This window comes from Triturus cristatus, chromosome 12 (assembly GCF_964204655.1).
Source record: "Triturus cristatus chromosome 12, aTriCri1.1, whole genome shotgun sequence".
Classification (NCBI taxonomy): Eukaryota; Metazoa; Chordata; class Amphibia; order Caudata; family Salamandridae; genus Triturus; species Triturus cristatus.
Window position 1 is genome coordinate 728,924,444 of NC_140595.1, and position 23,892 is coordinate 728,948,335.

Consider the following 23,892-nt stretch of genomic DNA (forward strand, 5'->3'; position numbering starts at 1 on the left):
GCCGCTGACCCACTTATTGCACTCCCAGGTTCTCTTTGACCTTGGAAGGGTATACTCAGCAGACTAATGTGCAATCAGAGATAGCGTCTGCCTGACAGCTTCTCAGCGGAAAAGCAACATTGGCTGATGTCATACCTTGTTGGAGGAGCCATTGATGTGACCTGAGCACCAAGAAACCAGTCTGCCTGCTGATAGGGAGAAGAAGCCTGCCACCCCTGCAGACAGGAGTCGTGACTGCCTGGGGCGTGCCAGAGCTACTTGACCTTGGTGGTGTGAGGTCCTGCCAGGAGAAGGAAAACTATGGAGTGCTACCTGTAGGACCTAAGGACCGTGGGGCATAGTCTTTCAAGATTACCTTTGTCAGTTGTGGTGATTTAGACTTTGCCAGCTGTGACCCGAGTTGTGCCAAGGCAAACTCTGCCTCAACCATGAACTGTGCCCCAGGTGGACTGTGTTGCTACAAGCAAGAACAGTGCGCCAGGCAGACTCTGCTGCTGCAGCCATGAACTGTGCCCCAGGGAGTTGCTGCTGTAGCATTAGAAGAGTGCACTCGCAGCTGCCTCGATGTGGCTGTGAACCCTGTCTCTGTGGCAGCCCACCTGCTGCACCTCACTGTGAGACTCCGATGCGGGTCTGACTCCTGCTGTGAGCCTCCAATAATGTCCATTACCAGTGCCGGTCTGCAAGGACATTGGGCAGCTGCTCCCATTTGTTGTATTCTACTATGGCCACCCAGATCGCAGACATATCGTACAGCCACTGCATCTATGAGAATAGAGATAAATGTTTAACGGATCCCTGCCGGCTGCTGAAAGAGAACATGGAGAACAGCACTGTGGTGAGACTGAATCAAAGGGTACTATATTGAATTGAGTCCTAATATGCTGCACTATACCCAAACCTTGGTATATGGCTAATAGACACTATTAGCCCTGGGTGACCTCCTATTTCAGAAAACATGGCCTTTTCTTTGGTCTCCCTTGGACTAAAAATATCCCTGCCAAGGCTTTACCCCTACCTTGTTTTTCTGGGTCTCCTGTGTGTAGGGATACCAGACATGTATTGTTTTTATATTGGTTCAGTGTGCTGCAGCTGATAACCTGAATGTATTGCATTTGGGAAATTTATAAAAAAAGCCACTGAATGTGAAATGTTGGTTTAGGGTACCTGTCTTTAGTCAGTGGTATAGATCCTCGGCTGTATGGAAACATACCATAACCATATATCTTTAGCATTTACTTATACTAAGGTTCTATCACTGGGTGCCAGACCTACCTTGCCCTAATTGGCTGGCACAACGATTTGAACCTGACATTTGTGAGATTTTCAGCAATTGTTCCCCAAGACATGATTCTTCGCTTCTGTCTTCATCATGCAGGAAGATATCCCTTTCAGTGCTTGACCCACACATGTCTGTGGTCCCCTGCCCCCCTCCCCACTGGCGGCATGAGTGTGAGAGTAGCAGACATGGGTGAGAGTTCAATTGTTTCGACAGGGTTCCACACAGTAGACACCAGGGAATATTTTCAAAGAGATAATATTTAGACCCAGGGGCAGCGTGCACCCACGGCAACCTACAAAACCCAGATAGTTATAAAAAGTAGGGTCCCTGGGGAATCGGGGGTGATGTTGTTTGTATACATCACAGCAATTTGGATTAACCAGAATGCCCTGCAAATGTAAAGATATGGATGTTTTTGTTTTTTACTTTTATGTGACAGAACTTCAGAAGTTGTGCAAAACATTAAAAGTCTAACAATCCAACGCTCCTACACTTCTCTATATTAAAGTGGTACCTCCACTTGTGTGGAAAGCGCTATTTTGATGTGACAGGAGTAGGCCATAACATTTGTTGTGTGAAAAACACATTTAACAATACACTGACTTCACACAGTCACGGTTGTGGCTTATTGCTGTGCATTAGGATAGACCCGCCCATACGTGAGTTACTGATTTTATCTGTAGTTGTGTGGAGTAGCGGGACTTTTGGCAAGCCCTGAAAATTCCAGAACTTTCTGTCTCAGTAACATGAAGAAATTCAGTTTTTTAGTACCAAAGCATGATGTTAGCAGGCCTTTATGGGGAAGAAAAAGTGATGGCCTTGACACACCCCTCACCACCCAGGAATCCCTATGGTGTGTACTTTCTAAAAATGCCTTGAGTTGGAAAGTTACCCCGGGTGCCTTTTGACTCCAAGTCCAAACCCCACCACTACCCACATCCCAAAAATCAACCTAATTCCTGGATTCTTTCCTGTGCATTCCACTTTTGCCTCCCTGGGCCTTGCCTGTCCCAGACAATAGGCACTAGTGGGGTACAGTTCATATTAAGAGACGTGTGTGAACGCAGAACGGTATGCCATTTGGTATAATATACAACATATTTATTATATTCTTATATATGGGGTTTTCTATTTAAGTCAGTGTCATCAAACACACATTTTTAAAAAGCTGCCTCAGAATTATTATGGGTTTCCCATAATTCAGATTGGTTCAGCTGATTTAGACTTCATTAGCATTGTTATTGTCTAGTGGTGCATGGTTAGTACAAAGTCCGAAAACACTGTAAGCCACCACTCAGTTGCGTACCTTTTTAGATCTTTTTTGAATGAACTTTATGGATGGGTTTGTGATAAACTTATGCTGGTATTTATGTGCTATTACAGTCATGTTCTATTTGCTTATGAAATGTTATCTGTTTTCAGATGTTCCAGTTATATTATATTCATTGTCTTATATCATCTACTGTTACTAGCAAGAGATATAGGTTATACCGTTATACATTTGAGAAGGCAATACTAGTTTGGCTGCTCTGCGGCCTGTATATTCTTGAGCTGTCTACACCGACGTTGATAGCCTCAGCTGTTGCTCCTCCACATTGTTCCCCCATGCCATATGTCTCTTACAGACATCCCCTGGTGGGGTTGAACTTTGATGTTGCTCCGTTTTTTCTTGAAGTGCATCTGTTCTCCCTATTCTTCTTCCTACTCTTTATGTTCCTTGCATATCAATGCCTGGCTTAGATGTATTTCCCCTTAATGTTAGGGGTTTGAACCACCCTGTTAAGAGGGCCAAGATTTTTGATTATTGTAAGAGTTTATCTGGTGATTTGGTCTTACTTTAAGAGACTGAGATAGGTTTTAAAGAGGCTCTTCTTATGAGGGAAGATTGGGTACTCAATGTTACATGTTCCGAAGCTTCTGGGAAAAAGAATGGAGTTATTACCCTTATCTCTAAATGTTCTGGTTTGTCTATAGTTGCAGCTGAACATTATATCAATAGTAGATGGTTACTTACTCATCTGTCTAATGGTTCCGATGATTTATATTTTATGAATTTATATGCTCCAAATATAGATACTTTTCTGGCAAACAATAAATAAAAAACTCACTGACATTCAACAAAATTCAAGAACAATAGTTGGAGGTGATTTTAATCTCCCCCTTGATCCTATTTTGGATAGACATTCCACTTTTAAATTTCGACCTCCTAGGGCACATAAACATATGCTTAATATGTGCTCGTATCGCCATCTTTTGGATGCATAGAGATTACACAATCCTATGGGTAGTGACTTTATGTTTTTCTCCTCTCTACACTCTAGTTTCTCTCGTACTGATTACCTTTTGGTTGACGCCTCTCTTTCAAAACCTACTATAAATGTTATGATTCATCCAGTAGTTGTCTCTGACCATGCGGCAGTCTCTTTAACCATCCTTAATCTCACGAATACTAGAGGTTCTCGTAGTTGGCGTCTAAACACAGAAATCTTGGAAGATAATGATGAGGTCAAAGAACTCAATGATGAGATTGATAATTTTTTCAAAGATAATGAATCCTCTGTGGATTTTCCTATAGTATTGTGGGATGCATTTAAATGTACTATAAGGAGTCACATTATTAAAAAAAAGGCCAAAAGAAACAGTGACATTGGGAAATCTCTTCAGTCTTTGGGAGATGATATTAAACGGAAAGAGGAGTTATATAGACATACTAATGACAAATTACTCTTGCAGGTTTTAAAACATTCAAAATATTCTTTGAACTCCAAAGTCACTAAAATAGCTTTTATTTTAGTGCATGCTCAAAAATCTCGTCCATTATTGTTACAGAATAGAGCTGGTAAGTTGTTCGCTCCTACTCTAAAATATCAGAATACGAATATCAATGCTACTCATAATACTCATATTACTGATAAAAACGGCTCAAAAAAGTTTCATACCCAAGAAATTCTTGGGGTCTTTCGGGAATTCTATGAAACTCTATATACACCTCGGGATCAATGTAGCAAGAGTGCCTGCCAACAGTTTCTTAATTATCTCCCTACTAATACTATTTCGCATGCTGATATGATCGAGCTTGGAAAACCAATCGATACTGATGAGATTATTCAGGCTGTTAAGGCTACGCTTTACGTTACGAAAGCTCGCAGACCGGATGGGTTTCCTATTGCCTTTTTATAAAACATTTACCTCTTCAATAATCAAATATCTTAAGAATATTTTCGATAATTATGTTCTTCCTGGCAAGGTTTCAAGGCACAGCTGCTGATGCTACTATTGTAGTCATACCAAAAGAAGGTAAGGATCATTCCGAATCCAAAAACGAAAATCCCACTTCCTTATTAAACATGGAAGCTAAAATCTTTGCCAAAATCTTAGCAAAACGTCTAGAGGGTCATATTCCTAATCTTATCCATGATTCTAAAACCGGTTTTGTCAAGGGTAGGCTTTCCAGCTTCTTTTTTTAATCTTTGCCAAGGTACTAGACAAGGCTGTCCTCTTTCACCACTTCTTTTTCTCCTAACCATTGACCCACTTCTTCGCTTACTTAATCTGAACCCGGATATTAAAGGCTTTCAATTTGGATCGTATACACTTAAAACGGCCGCTTAGGCTAATGTAGACCTTATTTTTTCAGAGGATATTGTATCACTGATCCCTTCTATCTCTACTATTATTAGTGATTTCTCGGTTGTTTCTGGTTACACTCTTAACAAAGAAAAAACGGAATTGTTCCCTCTAAATTCTTTGTGTTTTCCTTCTCACATGGATGATTCCGGTTTTAAATGGGAATCTACTCGTATTAAATATCTAGGGATCTGGTTCTGTAAGGATCTTTCAGATACCATCACTTATAATGAATTCCACATCATAACTGAAGTTACAGATCTTTTGCCCTCCTGGTCTCTCAAACGTATTTCCTAGTGGGTTAGGTTACAAACTCTTAAAATGATGATGACCCCATTCATTAATTTTTTATCTTCCATGCTACCTATAAAGCTTTCCTCTAATTTCTTTCATGAGATTGATTTAATCACTTCAAGATTCTTATGGAATGATAAGAGAGCTAGAACTGCTTACAATTATCTTAGGAAGCCTTCTATAATGGTTGGCTGTAACCTCCCGGATTGGAATTCATACCATATTTCCTTTTTGGCGGCTCAAGGGGCACTTTGGTTCTTACCGGATTCCCAACATATACCTCTATAGACTAATATTGAACGAGAATTATGCGCTCCTTTTTTCACTCCTTCACAGCCTCCAAATTACTTTAGCTCATTCTCAACGTATTATACCAGACACGGTTAGTGCGTTAAAATATATTGATAAGAAAGTATTGAAACCTATTCATAAATAAAGATGGTCATCTGTATGGTTTAATCCTAAACTTCTCACTGACATTGATCCTAACACTGCTCTCTTGTGGGCTGCCAAAGGTATCAGACTGGTGAAAGACCTCTATGATACTAATCATGATCCTCTTCCTTTTTCTTTACTAGCCTGAAATATAATCTCAGAAACATGATTTTTTTTCTTTTTTGAAACTAAAGGTTAAACACTCTAAACTAACCCTCTCCACAGATCCAGTTATTGTCTTACTTCTGTCTATGTGGGTACTTTCAGGTCATACCGCTTCTAAAATTTATAAATTCTTATCTGCTCCACTGCCTTCACAATCTACAATTACTTGTGTCAAATGGTCTCACCATTTTGAAGAAGAGATTTTAAAACATATTTCACAAGATACCTGGCAACTGATTGGGAAATTATCCCTAGATAACAAAATTGCTCCTTCACCAATCCAATGTAAATTCTTCACATTAAATGTTTTACACTGGACCCCTGCTCGTTTGCATATGTTGAAGTTACGAGATAGTGATCTTTGTTGGAATTGTAATTTAGTACCAAGCATCCATCAACATATGTTTTTTGAATGTACATTATTACATTCCTTTTGGGGCCTGATACAGAAGCATTTATCATTAATCTTTAATACGTCTATAGTTCTCTCTTTACCTATGCTTTTGATAGGTCCAGGGGCTACAGTTACCCCTTTACCTCTTGACAATGCGGATTTGGAGCTCTTAGATTTACTCTTATCCATTGCAGTCAAAATTATACACTCACAGCATGGAAATCTTTTCATCTCCAATCTTACTATACCTGGTCGGCATGGGTTTCATATCTTCGAGGAGCTCATACTTTTGTTGAAAAGAAGCATTACTCGCCTTCAATTGCTAGTAATGTATGGCGGTCTTTGGATAACTATATGGATTTGTCTTCTCATTTTATCCTTCTTCCTTTTCTCTAGTATTCTTTCCCTCCTTCTTTTCCCCCCTTCTTTCACCTCTTTTCCCCTCGCTGATGTATCTTATCTATTAAGCAATGCAACTACCACATGACGTTGTTGCGATATATGTAGCTGCTTCATCTGTTCCACATTCCTGGGATTTATACTTAATACTTGATGAATTTACAATATTTGTTATTTGTCATGGTATTTATCTGATCATGTTTATATGATAACTTCACCATCTTTTGGAACTAAAAAAAGCTTATAGCATGGTGTAGTGTACACTTTTTTCTTTAAATCACTCCACTTAAAAAAACAAAATAAAAAACATTGGCATTTACAATGCCAATATCCCCAACTCCAACAAAGCGAGACCTATTGCATTGCAAATGCTGGTTTCCACTTGTAGTCACATTTTTGCTCTCATGGTATTGGTTTCTGGAAATCCTTGAGCAATTTATAACAAGCATTTGCAATGCAATCAGTCTCCCATTTGTGAAAGTTAGAGCTATTGGCTTGTAAATGACAATGTTTTTTACTTATGCTTTTTGTTTGCAGTGGAGTGATTATTTAAAGGCAAAACATGCAAGCTGTACCAATATGTGAGCTTTCACAGCAACTGTACAGTAAAGCTAGGGCTATGTTAATGTAAACTAATTGGGCAAGGTACACACGCTGCTAAGTAGAAAAGATGTGTTTATAATTTTAAATTTATATGGACAGAATACATACAATTTTGAGTAGAACGCGGCAGGGGTCCCTGTTTCATTGTGAGAATGAACTCCCCATGATGGTAGCTTGATGCTCCTCGGTGATGGTATCAAGAGCAATTTTATGCGGATTTTATGTATCAATTCTGAATTATTCATAGGTTTTAACAGTATTTACATTTTTAAGTAGATTTGTATTGGGTGTTTTACAATATGTTTGTATGATTAATGTTTGTTAAACGTTTTAATTGCTAATAAACTAATTTTAACAGTAGTAACATTATTAGAGGCACTCTTAGTGAGAAGCGAATGTATCTGATTTATTTATGCATTAATCATTGTTTAACATATCGTAATAGGTGAAAACAGACACATGAGACACATGCTTTGATGCAAAAGTAACCCACATCTGCAGCGTTTATGGATAAAAAGTGTAAGGCGCTCCCGAGTAGGTGCCAAGCATATCTGATCCTCCAGTAGAAAGCTACTAGACTAGTCTCAGACAAAATCTCGCTATCAATTTGTACACTATTCAGAATAGAGACTGACTCGCCTCCTCAGAGAAACTATGTCTTGAAGGGAGTTACACCCTTTAGGAATACCTGCTACAGGTGACGAACTGTGTGACAGCTAGTAAATGTCCAATATCCACAGCCTGGCAAGACAAACAGAACTGCCTAAGTGAAGTTGGAAAACGGAGTTAGACCAGATCTTTCCGAATTGTGGCCTTGGCCTAGGGGGGTGAAACAAACTTTTTTCTACTTTGGGCCAAATATGAGACTCGTAATTACTGATATCCTAATGGGTGGTTGTTTGGGAAGGAGTGGAGGTATTCCCGCTGGGGATCACTTATTTTATAATAAGGTATTAAAAAGTAAGCATAAAATATGATTTATTCTAGAAGAAAACACAGAAATGGCAGAAAATGCTGTGTAAAACATGGGGCTTTAGTAAGGGCTCTGCAGTGTTTGTGCGGAACTTGCAAAGGCCAAGCCCCTTTGCATCTCCTCCTGGGTGTCGCCCAGCTAATGAATATATGTTATGGACTACGTGTTTACGCAGGTGGTGCTTATTTTACAGCCCTGCATTTCAGCAAGTGACAGGGTCCTACAGAGACTCACTTGTGCAAAACCGTGGCAATGCTTTGGAATCTCTGTAACGCTCTTGCGAATCCTGCCTTCCACATATTTTGCACATGCAAATACACCCTTTTTAAATGGAAATACATTGAGAGACAGCGGCAGAAAGGACGCAGGCTTGTTTCCTTTTAAAACAAAGAGCATGCCCGGACTGCTAGAAGGTGCGCCACTTCCTCACTCCATGGGAAAAACAGCATCTTTAAAAAAATAAATGCGGCATCCATGATCGGGTGCCACGCTGAGCCAAGAAAACACATGGACTCTGGTTTGCAGAAGCGGGAGAGTGTGTCATGCCTGCAACAGCCGCTAGGAGAAAGTAATTAAGAAGATATTGCTCACAAACTGTAAATAAAACATACTGAGTAACAATAGGCGAAACTGAGGTACCAAGGAGAGACTATTAAACAAATTAACCAAGGAAACAAAATTATTCCCAAAAGACAGTCAACGTAGCCAATAAAATACATGGGCAGAAAATGGGAGAAGCTTAAAGCCCATATTCAGAATACAACATGTCTCGAAGAGACAGCGCAGTTGCTGCGTAGGCGAGACCTAAAAAGGGCCTCTACTGGATTATGATTTTGGTCAATTTTTCAATAATCTATAGCTTTTTTTGTATGATTTTCATACCTGTTGCAAATTGGAAGTAGTTATAAAGTACAGACATTTGAAATATGTGTTTCTCAGGCTTTGAAAGCACCCAGGCCGCGTCGGGCTACTTGCTGGGGCACAGACACACAGCTCCTTTGTCTCTCTTTTGGTTGTGAGAGGAAGGCACTGTATGTCTCTTCCTTAGCAAGGGACCAATTGTTGTGGGATGTTTTGTTAGGCGTGTGTCTGCACCCCAACAATGAGCCACATGCCGTTTGGATTTTTCTTTCGTGTAAGGAATCCAGTCAGTCTACCTCCCAGCTGGGGCACAGGCTAAGGTATCTGCGCCCCAGAAAAGAGTCAACCCCTTCTTGGATTTTTTTTCCAAACAGCATCCGGCTCCTTTCTGGAGCACGTGTGTGCATGTATGTGTCCCAGAAAGGGCCATGCTGCTTACTGGATCCAGATAGAGTCTGGCTCCTTGCTGGTGCACAGAAGTGTGTGTGAGTGAGTGAGTGAGTGAGTGAGTGAGTGAGTGAGTGAGTGAGTGAGTGAGTTAGTTAGTTAGTTAGTTAGTTATTTCTTTTCAGCCTAAGAAAAAATCCAGATAAAACTGTGTTCTTGCTGGGGCATATCATTGTGCCCTAAAAAGGAAACAAATGCTGTTTGGATTTATTAAAAATATATCCAGAATGCATTTGTGTCCTTTTTGTGGCAAAGGCACTCCACTTCTTCTCACTGTGCCTCTCGTGCAGAGATTAGCAGTGAGAGGAAGGATCAAGGCTTCTGTTGTTCAGCAAAGAGCCAGAGGCTGGTTAGCTTTTTCATGAGAAAGAAAAATTCCAAGCAGCATCTGGCTCCTAGATGGAGAACGGAATTGAGTGATTTGCATGTTGCAATAGGTTATTTTGTTTCTCAGATCCTCATCTTGGTCTCCTTAGCCTCCCTGCTTCTGTCCTGCTCTTCCCCAGCAAGTGTTTCAAGTGTACAATGATGTACCTTAGCACAGAGATTAAACCCTGGCTTTTCTATATTTTCCTAGTTCCCACTGTCTCTTCATGTTTTCCATCCAACCACAGATTCGGAACGCCCGGATATACTGCTCGGAAATTGTTTGCACTCCATTAAATATTCAGAATAAATTAAAAAAACAATATTGGCCTTCACACACTGCACACGACAAAATGACTCATTCGTTGATTCTCTCATAGCAACGTGCATTAAAGGGAGGAAGGAATCGTACATTTTTCTAATTTCACGCTCAAAATGTTGCTTTTAATTCACGTCAATCTATGCAGTGCTGTAACCTAATGCATTAAATTGAAACACTTTAAAAAGTTAACGAATACAACTTTTCATCACAGGTTACATTTGTTGTGTGTTTTATATACCAACATCTTTGACTATTCAGCTCATGCTTTGTTCATTGTGCCAAATTCGAGTTTTGGCAAGTCTGTGGCTTGGCTCCTCCTCTCTATTCGTTGTTTTGCCCTCCTCTGCCTGTATGTATGTTGTAGGCAGAAGAGCACTGTACAGGGTCAACTCAACGGCAAAAGTAGTCAGCAAGTGACAGTAGGGTTTGCAGCTTTCTGAGAGCATGCCTGAATTGCGATCTTGTCAGGGCCGCTGGAAATTATGGGATTCTGGGGATGTGGCGATTTTCTTATAATTATGGATGTGCCACATTTTCTACATTTTCCACATTTGCCACATAATCCACCATCTGCTGCATAATCTGCATATTTAACAAAATAAAAAAAACCTAGCTCAAACGGATCAAAAAGTACAAAAAACATGGCGGCTTGGGTTCCTGCACACCAGAAGGCTTTTTGCAAACGCTGACTGCTGATCTTTCAGTTGTTTATTGCTGTATTTAGGCGTTAAATTGGTATTAATAAGATGAACTCTTTTTCCAGACACTGTTACCAGGTGTAAAAATGACGAAAAAATGAATCAATACTATTGTAGTGTGTCGCAGTATGCCACATAATTTGTCTTTTCTTGCCGCATAATGTAGTCAACCCAGTCGCCTAATTATTTCCTCCTCTGCCACATAATTCCAGTGGCCCTGGATATAGTCGCCCTTTGAACAGTTGTACCTTTAGCTCCGTCCTAAAAAAACTTGTTGCTCTGACCCAAGTGGAGAAAGAGCAGTGTTGTAGAGGCACCCAGAGGTCAGCCATTGCATAGAATTACACCGGTGGTGTTGTGACACCTTGTGACAAGCCAGCCTATGCATTATGCTGATTGCATTGAAAACCAGCAGGTCTTGTCACTTGCATTGGGATGATTGTGTTTTTGCATCCCAACTACCTTGTGAATGACTCTTTTTTTTTTTTCCCTTTTCTCTTGCAGACACCTCTGATGATGGGAAACAGGAAAATGCAGGTGGTGGTGATCGGCGCAGGAGCAGCTGGACTGTGTGCCGCGCGACATATTCTGGCTCAGCCAGATGTCTTTGCTGCCCCAGTGGTTTTTGAGTTATCAGACCGGGTCGGTGGCACCTGGGTTTACAATGAGAAGACTGGCACCAGTGACGACGGCTTGCCCATCCACTCCAGTATGTACAGAGACTTGAAGTAAGTGGCTCTCTACCACCGACAGCCATAACAGAGAAGAAGTAGTGATACTGTCAACACTGCACGCGTGGTTTCAGCTCCAGGTGTTCATTCCCAAGGTGACTTGTATCTCCAAGATCAAAGAAGTAATAGTGGATGATGAATGCAAAACAGGAGTGTGAACTAACAAGTCTCTCACCAGGGCCAGTCTGGGACCCTAAGCCAGCCCTGGAAGCCCATGCAGCGCAGAACCAGTGAGGGATTCAGGCTCTTTCCAGTGCATTGGGCGAGTTCTCTCAATACCAAAGAATATAAGGGAAAAATGAGTCCAAACTTTGCCTATTACAGTGCAATCTTTTTTATCTATTCGCTAATCGCTTTTCGGTCTGGATCCTGACAGCCAATCTAGCCAAGGGTGTAGCTTCAAGGGGTGAGGGGGGCGTTTAGGTTGTGACATCCCCCTTATAAATCCATTTGTGGCTTGGTAGTTGGGTCTGGTGGTGGGTGAGGGTTTTTTTTTAGGGTGTGACACCCCCCAAATAAATGTATTCTAGGCTTGGTAGTGGGGTCTGGTCTACTATGACAACACTGTTTTTTATTCCTGTTCTCATTTCACTGTAAGGTTTTAACTTGTTAATTGTATGAATTGTATATATTTCTATATATTACCTACTGGCGGTCATAGATATAGTTAGGACCTATTATCCATAGGAAAATCGTAACATTCTATTCCCAATAATGTTGGCGCCGGTCGACGAATCTTCGCAACATTTTCAAAACTAATGGCCCATTCCGGTCAGCTCCTATCCTGAAAGTTTGGGGGTGATTCGTCAAGCGGGGGCCGAGAAAAAAGGGGTGTTCCAAAACGCGTTTTCCCCATTTTATTTCCCATAGGAAATTTTAGACACGGCTACAGCCCGGACTGCTGAATGGAATTACCCCAAATTTTGCAAAAAAGGTAGCCCTTAGTTCAGAAAGTGCCCTTTTTTTTAAAATGGTGTAAATCCGTTCAGTAGTTACTGAGAAATTCAAAACATAGTGGTGAAAAAATAATTTTCCCATAGGAAACTTTAGACACTGTTATAGCAAAAACTGCTGAACGGATTTACACCATTTACACCTGCGCTTCGTTTAAATAAAGCCCCCGGGTGGGCCAGGTCCCTGGGGCCCCAATCCCCCCCACACTGCCCCGGGGACCGCCACATCCCGGGGCCTTGCAGAAAGATTTGCGTGGGGGCACATGTCCCCCCCGCAGCCCCAGGGACCGCCACCCCCAGGGTTCTTTATTTTTTTTACGGGGGGGGGCATCCAGGACCCCGCCAAGCCCCGGGGACCGCCTCCCCCCAGGACTCTTATTTTTTTTTAAATGTTCCTGTGTGGGGGGCTCGAGCCCCCCCCCACAAGCCCCGGGGACCACCACCCCTGGGGCTTTACAAATGGTGGGAGGGGGGCCGCACGGCCCCCCTCCTGGAGCCCTTGATGGCCCTGGGGACCGCCACCCCCAGGGCCGGCTCCTGCAGTGTCCCGGGGTGCCCACCCCCGGGACACTGCTGTTTGCAAAGGCAGGGCGGGAGTCTCGTGGCTCTCGCTCTGTCATAGCAATCTCTGATTTGGTTTTTGAAAGAGAGAGCAGGGAAACCTGCTCTCTCTTCCAAAAATCAAAGCCGATTGCTTTTCCACAGAGGGAGCTGCATCTTAGCAGTTCCCCATGTGAAAAAGGAATGCCGGCTCCCGCAGGAGGCGGGGAGCCGGCAGGACTGTGGGGGGATGGGGATCCCTCCACGGTCCCCAACGGAGAGGGCCAGCCCCGGGGGATGGGGTCCCCGGGGCTAGAAGTGGCCCAGGAGGGGGGCCACGCAGCCCCCTGCCTCAAAATAAATAAATAAATAAATACATTTACAAAAAGGGCGGCCCCGGGGGATGGGGTCCCCCGGGCCGATTATGGCCTTGGGAGGGGGGCCACGCGGCCCCCTTCCAATTTAAAAAAATAAAAATATTAAAATAGGGGTCAGGCCCTGGGGGATGGGGTCCCCAGGGCCAATAGAATAGTAAAAGAAGGGGGGCCACACAGCCCCCCTTCTTAAAAAAAAGAAAAAAAAAAGACCGGCATCGTGCCGGAGGCCCCGCCCCCTCCCTGCAGCACTCGGCGCGTTTGCAGATGGGGAACTAATTCCCCTTGAATACTGGGGGTCCCTGGGGGCCAACTAGCCCACCAGGTACCTCCAATATGCGCCAGGGAGTTGCGTTGCAGAGAGGTGTTCAGAGGCCACGCCCCTTTTTACACCTCTCTGTAACACTGCTCTGTGGCGCTTAATGGAGGTACCTGGTGGGCCAGTTGCACCCCAGGGACCCTCAGGATTCAATGGGAGTTAATCCCCCAACTTAAAATGCGCCACGGGGTGCGTTTGCACAGTGGTGAAGGGAGGGGGCGGGGCCTGAGGTGACATGTGTGCAAACACGCCCTGTGGCACGTTTTAAGTTGGGGAATTAATTCCTCTTCAATTCTGAGGTCTTCTGGGGGCCAGCTAGCCCACCAGGTACCTCCAGTAAGCGCCACGGAGCTGCATTGCAGAGTGTTGTAAAAAGGGGCATGGCCTCTGAACACCGCTCTGCAACGCAGCTCCCTGGCGCATACTGGAGGTACCTGCTGGGCTAGTTGGCCCCCAGGGACCCTCAGGATTGAAGAGGAATTAATTCCCCAACTTAAAATGCGCCACAGGGTGTGTTTGCACACATGTTACCTCAGGCCCCGCCCCCTTCCTTCACTATTGTGCAAACGCGCCCCCTGGCGAGTTGTAAGTTGGGGAATTAATTCTCCTTCAACACTGAGGGTCCCAGAAAGCCAACTAGCCTACCAGGTACCTCCAGTAAGTGCCACTTCGCTGCGTTGCAGAGAGGTGGTCCAGGCCGTGCCCCTTTTTACACCTCTCTGCCACGCAGCTCTGTGGCGCTTACTGGAGGTACCTAGTGGGCTAGTTGGACCCTAGGGACCCTCAGGATTCAAGGGGAGTTAATATCTCAACTTAAAACGGCCACAGGTCATGTTTACACAGTGGTAAAGAGAGGGGACGGGGCCTGAGGTGATGTGCAAATACGCCCTGTGGCGCGTTTTAAGTTGAGGAAATAATTGCCCTTCAATCCTGAGGGCTCCTGGGGGCCAACTAGACCACCAGGTGCTTCCAGTAAGCGCCACTGTGCTGCGTTGCAGAGAGGTGGTCCAGGCCGTGCCCCTTTTTTACACCTCTCTGCAATGCAGCTCTGTTGCGCTTACTGGAGATACCTGGTGGTCTAGTTGGACCCAAGGAACACTCAGGATTCAAGGGGACTTTATCCCCCAAATTAAAACGGCCACAGGGCGTGTTTGCACACATGTCACCTCAGTCGGCCCCTCCCTTCACCAGTGTGCAAACGCTCCCCGTGGCGCGTTTTATGAGGTAGTTTTAATCCCCCTGCCCTATTATGTACTAGGGTCTTACAGAGGAGGTCATGCTAATCACAGGGGTACCTCTAGGCATAGTGTTCCCCAGTGTATGTAAGTGTTTTCACTGTATTCTAAGTGTCTTTTAGCATAGCACTGGCTCTAGGCCTGGTTAGTCAGAGTCAGTTACCACCAGTACCCGTCTGAAAAAGTTGTGGGCACAGGATGATTTTGTAACAAAGCCTCTTTCTGTTCCTCTGTTGGTTCTTTCTGCACGTCTTGCTTCTTCCTGCAATTTTCTTCGTCTTTGTGGACTTCTGTTGCCTCTTTCTGCATTACTTTTGCTTCTTTCTGTGCGTTTTTTCTTCTTTCTTCACATGTCCTACCTCTGTAGGCATAATTAGAAACTAGCATTTGAAAAACCTTTGAAATTCACTGAAAAAACCAAAGGTTTCAGGCACGTTATAGTTAGAAATTAGCATTTAAAAAACCTTGGCAATTCACTGAAAAAACCATAGGTTTCAGGGGCGTTATAGTTATTTGGACATTTCACTCGTACAAAACCATTGAAATTCCCCCGTTATAGTTAGTTCAGCTAACTATAACTCGCGGCCCCGCAATGCACTGCTGATGACGTCACATATTACATCACTCAACACTCCTATGGGCACTAAAGAACCTTCCAATATAAAGAAACACAGTTGTGTGCCCCTTTTTGATTCCATTCTATATCAGTGTTGTATTTCACTTGAACACCTTTGACTTTCAATGAGATCTGTGATTAGTTTTAGTGCCTTACATTTTGCTATAGTCACTAAGGACAAGGCCTGAAAAAGATGTACTTGTGCGCCATATAAGATATCAGACCTCCTTGTCTCTGCCTTGGGCATGATCACTTCTTTGTCAGAAAGAAGTGTACCTGTAAAGAAAGTCAGGCAGGATGTTTGTGCTTGACAACATTGTTGCCACTATGTGTGCTCTGTATATTTCATATGTGGTTTGCCACTTATTGCTCTAGGTTTGAGTTGAAGGTATCTGTCACATTTTGGCAAACACTCTCCACTCATTGAGGTACACATCAGACACTTCTGTTAGTATGCCTAGAATGATTCTCCAGGTCTTCACATTTGTTACGGGGGAATAACATGCGCCTGTTCAAGTTGTAGTATGCAGGCCTGGAGGTGCTTGTAGTTGTTGACCTTTTCATCCATGTTTTCCTCTAGTGAGTGAACCCTATCTCTCAGGTTGGATACGTTCTTAGGTTGAGCCTGGGCAGCGCATGCACTGCTCTACGAGGCATGCTGTATTAGAGTATGGACTTGTAGCTCCGCCCATATTTTTAATTGGCTTGTGTCTTTGTCCTTTTGTAAATGCTGGCTTCTGATTCGGTAATCGGCTTGTTAGTCCCTCCTTTCTACCGCCAAGCCTTCATTTGTAACCTCCCATGAGGACCGGCCCTTTTACTTCTGTTGTTACACAGTCTGTGTTATTAAGTCTGTAAGCACTGTTTTGTCCTACTGCAGGCACAACGTGCTTTGCAGCAGCATTCAGTGTGCCATGCACGCTTTCACTTCCCAAGCAGCCGGAACAATGGCAGCCGCTTCTTGGCAATGCAATATGTCTTGCATTTAGGAGAGTTTGAGCTATTGGCATTGTAAATTACAATAGCTTAAACTGTCGCAAAAATGCGAGAACTATTGCTTTGCAAATTGTTTGTGGTTGTTTCCAAGCACCCCATGCCACGCTGGCACTTAATAGAGGCCACGCCCCTTTCTTTAGACGAGCTGCGTCTAAAGAAAGGGGCACGGCCGCCATCAAAATAGAGACGTACAGGTTGCCTAAGAGCTCCTTCTTGGCTGCTGTTGTCTCTTTCTCTAACCTTGTAAGGCATGCAGAAGGAAGAATCTGGTTACTGCCTGTACTAGGTTGTTCTCCCGTTTGCTTGCCCCAACTGTACTGCCTCTGCCTCATCTTTCTTTCCCTCAGTTTTGTGGAAGCCACTCAGCTGGAGCATATCTTTGATGTTGGAGTCCTTCTTAGTCCATCCCCTAGTCATAGTGGTGTGTGAAGGGCTACTCACAGGCGCTGAACCCAGTTTTCATGCTGCATAAAATGGCAAACGGGTAAAAACTGTAATGTGCTCAAGCCGCTTATCTGAAGGAGTTAGTGCAAGAATTGATTTGCCACTTCTGCTTCTTCCACATAGCCTCTCCGGGGTTACCTCCCAGTGATCTCTTCAAAACTTTTCAGATGCAGCACAATTTATGAAATTCAAGGGGACTCTCTGGGTTCAGGCCAGTGATCTGCTATCCTATGTAAGAAGGGCTGTGGAAAGTGTTCACCCCTACCAAAAGGGTCATTCATATAGGTACAGTCTCTATATGGTAGTGGTCATTAGAAGTATATTGGTGGCCCCCTATGCCACTACTTCACACTTTGTTTAGCCGCTGTCAGCTTTAATGGTGTTTGACCCCTCACTAAGCTTCACAATGAGGGTCATCCATTCTGGGCATTCCCTGCGTTGGGCTGCTTCAAGGTCTCCTCTAAGGCTGTCTGCCATTGCCAGCTATCTCACGCTGTATTTTTCTTAGAGTGAGCCACATGTGGGGATCATGCCCTCCATCCTCTGCTCCCACAACAGGTCTGCTCCATTTTGGAATGCAGACCAGTGGCTGCTCAGTCTTTATTCTTGGTATTTCAGCACTGGCTCTGTCTACATGAGGATAAAGGTCCGACAAGCCATCCTCCAGCTGATCCGACTCAGACCCAGGTGCTTACTAACTTTTCTGCATGGCTCTGTACTGCAGCCACAGCAGTGTGTCTGCGCTCGACATCTCAGTGGCATGCACCACCATCTTTAATGTCAGGCATGCTGCTTCGTCTTCTCTGGTGCTGAAGCCTCTCCAGCTGGCTTAAACGCCAAACAGGACTTCTCATGCGCAGTTTCCCAGAGGCAGCTCAGCAGCAGCCGAATGGGACACAGAAATCAGCCATCTTTGCAAGCATGGCACACAGGGCCTGACTGGGAACCAAAACTGGCCCTGGCAAAGTGCTCGGCCAGCCCCCCCGCCCGGGGTCTTTTGGGTGCGGCGGATCTGTTTGCCATGGCCGGTTTCGGCCGATTGCGTTACAGAGGCCGATATTGCTGCTATGCTGCAGAAACGACCCTGTAACAAAATCGGCCCCCAGGGGCCCAAAACCAGCCGGTGCCCGCTACGGCCAGTCCGGCCCTGATGGCACATCCACTCAGACAAAAATATATTTAATCTTATTACTTTTAACACCCACTAATACATACACTGCTTCCACCTTGGTTTATTATCGCTTTTCGAGAAATACAGACTTCAACATTTGCTTTTTCACTTCTGCTTTTATGTGACGAATAAAGAGTACATAGCTGATAAACTAATAACCTCCATGAATAGTTACAATTTAAACAACCTGTCTTTTTATTAACCCACTGCCTTTTTCAGTTGATTAAATGCCCCCTGTTATGAACCCCAATGTACCCCAATATAAGCCTAGGTAGTTGCACGACCCTTTACATACATCTGTCCTACCATTGTTCTACATACCGGGTCTGGCGCTGACCTTTTACCTTGTTAGTGGCTACATGAATGTCAGTGGTTTTCTCCCAAAACTAGCCTAATTTATTATGCATTATGATTCTCAGTATCACATCAGGTTCACCATGTTCTGCATAATAACTCTGTGTAAGGGTCACCACTATCGTCATCCTTGCCCGACATACCCATGGTACATTTCTAGGAAGAACCCCTGAGGGTACCTTTCTGGTATATATGCACTACATTGTCGCTGGGAAAACCATTGGAGAAAGACTTCTATGCTGACACGCTGACACAAGACGCTGAGGTCCCTGCCCGCAGACACTCCAGCATGCAGTGGCCTGACATCCCTTGCGGGGTGTCCATCTCGAGACCAAGACAGGGTCCTTCATTCTCTCACAACAGAGAACAGGGTTGCTTTATCCTATGGGCATTCTTGGCTATACACTTACATACATGCTAGGGACACTTAGGTACATGTAGTTACGGTTTGCATCGTAGGAGTGCGAATTATTACTGTCATTTATCAATATGCCTTTATATATTCATTGTTTTAGCTCTGTGATAGAATTCTACCTTTTCATTACTCTGCTGGTGCTTATAACAGTATATATCTGTTTCTGTCTCATGGTTGTTGCAACACATGTATTTTATACTAGAATGACGCTGGTTTAATAAATGCTTCTTGAAAACGTCCCCACCGTTTATTCTGTGTATATGTTTGAGACAAAGTGAGAAGGAGTGACAGATGCAGAAAGTACAGTACAGTTACTACGATCCCGAAGGGGTCAAGGTTGTCATGTTCGATAATTGCCAGAAACTATTTACTCCTTGGTAAGAGGGGCTCATAGTGGCACTGTGAGCTAGCTGGTCAGAATTATCCTCTGGGGGCATCTGGAATCAGTGTGGACACCAATCCCTTAGTTTATGTTGTCCAGTCCCTTAGTTTATGTTGTCTAAACGTGCCGATCCTATATAGATTTGTAGGAACTACACAACACCTCAAAATAAGAACATTTAATTAAAACAAGAGTTTTGTTAGACCTGTCAGCTGCAACGTGGTCTTGCACCACACTTTCTGCCTTCATCCCACCTGTTTTGCTTAATTCATTTTTGTTGGCCTTACAACTCTGTGCACTGTACCATTGCTATTCAGCGCTAAAGTACTTGTGCTCACGTCCTAAAACATGGTAAAATTGGCTTACACCTGATTGTAGTATTCAATTTACTTATAAATCCCTAGTAAAGTGGTATACCATATACCCTTGTTTGGTAAATTAAATGCTACTAGTGGCTCTGCAGCATTTATTGTGCCACCCACTTAAGTAGTGCCTTTAAAATATCCCAGACCTGCCAATGCAGCCTGTGAACGGTTTGAAACTGCCAATTCGACCTGGCAAAATAAACCCCTTGCCAGGCCCAAATCTCCCTTTTTAGGTCTCGCCTAGGCAGCGCGCATGCGCTGCACTAGGAGATGACCTTTAGAAAAACTGCTGTTTTTGCATTTGACCTTTAGAAATTGGTCATCTCCTTTTCAAGCACACTAGTGCTTGTGGTGGCATCCACCTTTCGGGAGCGGGCAGCGGTGCGCCAACCATCTTTTTTTAATTAGCAAGGCCGCGCCTTGTGGTGGCATCCACCTTTCGGGAGCAAGCAGCGGTACGCTCCTGCTAGGGGCAAGCTAGCACAAGCACGAGTGCTTTAAAACAGCTGTTTTTATTTTACAATTTTTTCCCTTCTTAACTGTAAATATTGTTTGTCGTTTCCCATCTTCCCGTGTCGATAAAATGTACGTTTTTCGGGACAGACTTCAGGCCAGCCTCGTGTTTTTTCAGCAATGGTGTGCATTTCCGTGCCCAGAGGTGCTCGAGCACTAATGTGCCTTTGTTTCTGTAAATGGAGCAGGAATGCGAACTGGTTTACGACCTGAGGCTGCCATCTAGAGGCAGCGCACGGGATGGCAGGCGCAGCGGCATGGGCTGGCAGTAGGTGTAAGCTTGCTTCCTGCCAGAATAAATCAATCATCGTCAACTTCCTCCCGTCCATATGGCCCTCTCCTTTGCAGAGCAGCAGAAAGACAAGCATCGGTCACGTGACACGCATGTCCCGTGCATCCGTGCAGAGGCCATTAACCTCTGCACCATAAACCATTGCCAGAACATAGAATTGTGACTCCACAGCAGGACATTCAACTCCGTTTGTAATGTTCTTATTCTCGACAGTGGCAAGAACACCTTTCCCAAGATCTGTTCTGAAGTGACCATCAATGAACTGTAGATCCTGGGACGGTACCAACTGGAGCTTCTCTTGGTTTATCAACAGTCCATGTTGTTCCACTACTCTGCACACCTCTGTGGATTGACTATGTGCCTTAGAAAAAGATGAACCAATTGCCCAGTCATCCAAGTATGGAAAATCTGAATTCCCTTAAATTTAAAAATCCCACCAGCGGACCCAAAACTTTTGGAGGTACCCTGGGAGAAGAAGAAATGCCATATGACATTACCTGAAACTGATTGTGCTTCTTGTTCACACAAACGCAGAAACATTTGTGATGCTGGGTGGACTGGTATACACAGGCATGAATCTCTTAGATCAAGAGATGGTAGCAAATCGCCCTTTGACATGAATGGTAGGATCGTCAGGAAAGTCACCATCTTTAACCTTTAGTGAGGTATGAAATTGTTTAATAATGTTAGATCCAATACAGATCTGAACTCTCCATTTTGTTTTGCTACCAGAAATAGAATTTAATAATGTTATTTATCTTCTGTTGTGCCTGAACCTTCACAATTAGCTTTTTTCCTGAGAAATGTATTCACCCCATCCAACAGAGCCTCGCCGCTGGAATGGAAGTTACGCAAAAATATTGTGGACGAACTTCCTGGAACTCTATTCGATATCCTTATCAAATTATCTGTAGCACCCAAACATCCCTTATTGGCTCCCTCCATGAATTCCCAAAAAAATGGTGGCAACCCCAACCGGTAACATCTCCTCTGAGGTGGCATAGTCAAGAGGTGCAAGCATTTCAAAGTAGGACATGCAGAAATTTAATGTTAGAATGTCATAAAAGTGACTAACACCCAAAGTCTATTTTCATTGTGGAAGGCCTAGCTTTCCTATGTAGAAAACCAGAGGACGGGAAAGATAATTTCTTACATTTTTGTTATTTCTCGGTAGGCAAAATCATAAGGAAACATGATAAAGGGGTCCTTTTAGGGGATAGCTGTATGGTTAGAACTGGGTAGAACGTAATATGTCTTTACTCCTCATGTCCCATAAAAGCACATAAGAGAGTGGAGTCTGCAAATTGTTTTCAAGTACATAGTACTGCTGATGTTAGTATGGTGAAAAACATTAATGTCAAGTAAAGATAATGGATCCAAGTGTTAGCACAATATTTTCTCCATGCTAATATTGTTTAGGACAAGTGTCTCCAACCAGTCCATCGCCTGCTGCCAGTAGCTCCCCGACACCTTCAGAGGAGCCTGCAGCCTACACTTAATTTTTAATAAGCACAGTTAAGGGAAGGCTGTGTTCGTTTTGCATTATTATCATCATGCTGCAGAGAGCAAGGCCTGATGACAATAAGCAGTGCTCATTCAAATGTATGACCAAGTCTGGGGCACAGAGTTAGAGAACTTAAGAACTGAGGGCTGTAACTCCTAAACAAAATTCCTTGTCACCTCAATATTGGAGAGTGAGAACAAAAGGATGTTTCTGAATGCTTTTGAATGAGAGAAAATGAAAAGTTACCTTAATGATTAAATTAACTGTTCATTTTAATTTTCTCCCATTTCAAAGTGTTACATTTACAAACAGCAGGCCTCTTGCTCCCAGTGGCCAGTGGACATTGTGCCATATTTATAAATGAAAAATATTCTTATTTTTTTGTTTTAAATCAGAGAAATTTAAAGTGAAGATTTTTTTTCGATGAAACATTAAGTCTGTGGGCCTGATTTGGATATCAGCGGACGGGACGGGTTACTCTGTCACAAAAGTGACGGATATCTAAATCCCATAGGATTTAATGGGATTTATATTTCGTGGACGGGGTATCCGTCACCGTTGTCATGGAGTAACCGGTCCGCCGATATCTTAAATGGGCCCTTAATGTCTTTCTCCACTTTCAATTAAGCCAATTACATTTTAATTTTTTATGCAGCATTTTTCTTCACTTTTAATTCCTCCCATTTAAACAAATGGTTGTATTTTATTGTTACACATATGGGACAGTGTTTACAAGCCACTTGGGTCATGATGTTTGGTGTTTGTAAATGTGACACTTGGAAATAAGATAAAATGTAAATAATGAGTTATGTGGAATCCATATAAACAAAATTAACTCTTCAGTTAAATTTTCTCCCATTCCAAAGTGTCATCTTTACATGCAGCAGGCGTCTTTCTCCAAGTGGCTTGCAGGCACCGTGCCCTAATTATCACTGAAAAATACAGTCATTCCTTTAAGTGGCAGAAATTTAAAGTGGAGAAATATGTTCCACAATATGAAAATTTTTGCAAAACATTTTTCTGCGCTTTAAATTTCTCCCATAAAAAATGTTTTTGTTTGTGTTATATATTTAATGGTGTCGCATATGGTGAAAGATATGGCCTCAAGTACATACAACGCAGGCTGTCAGTCACTCATACATCCCACTCATATGTGCACCTGTTCATACATCCTTAAAGACCACACTCTTGCTGACACACATGGCAGCCCTGTCATAGTGCCCCTATTTAAAGTTTTTTGTCGACACCATGGTATCTGGTTCTATAGACATTAGGCGTAAAGTTAATGAAGCTGGGTGTGGCGGTTGTTAGTAACCATGCTGGAGTTGCATGGGCTTCAGTAGCTCACAATGATTTTCACTGAACAGAAGTAGCACTCACTTCAGAAAAGGTTGGGAGAACCCTGGTTTAGGATGTCCGCTAGATGTACTATCCCCTATACAATATCCCCACATGAACAACATGGTGGCCTGTCCACATAATACCTCAGTAATATACATATTTGTTACGAGTCTACAATTTTGAAGTAAAGTGCACACTTCTTATATTCACCTAGGCTGCAGTTAAGCACACATTCCTGTTTCCACAGCGCTGCTTCATTCATGAGTTTCATAACCTTTAGAAAAGGAGTTATGAGCTACATCCTCGTAAGGACGTGACATGTGTGACGAGGCCTGTAAATCAACGGTGACTTGCAGACAGTTTTAACAAGAGCTGTATATCTCTACTGACCCACACAAGAACTGCCCACTTTCAGTAATAAGCAGAGTTTGTCTAGGTTGGTATACCTATAGTATCGGGTATATTTTTCCAGATGTATTCC

The 23,892-nt window shown here is 43.3% G+C and overlaps 1 protein-coding gene across 1 annotated transcript in view; it reads left to right on the top strand.

Annotated features, from left to right (window-relative positions):
• Positions 1-23,892, top strand: part of LOC146782609 (uncharacterized) — a 114,206-nt gene that overhangs the window by 26,279 nt on the left and 64,035 nt on the right. Inside the window, exon 2 of the mRNA XM_085639961.1 lies at positions 11,371-11,594. Within this exon, the coding sequence (XP_085496087.1) occupies positions 11,380-11,594 (215 nt within the window). The 5' untranslated portion in view covers positions 11,371-11,379. The remainder of the gene's footprint in view (positions 1-11,370; positions 11,595-23,892) is intronic.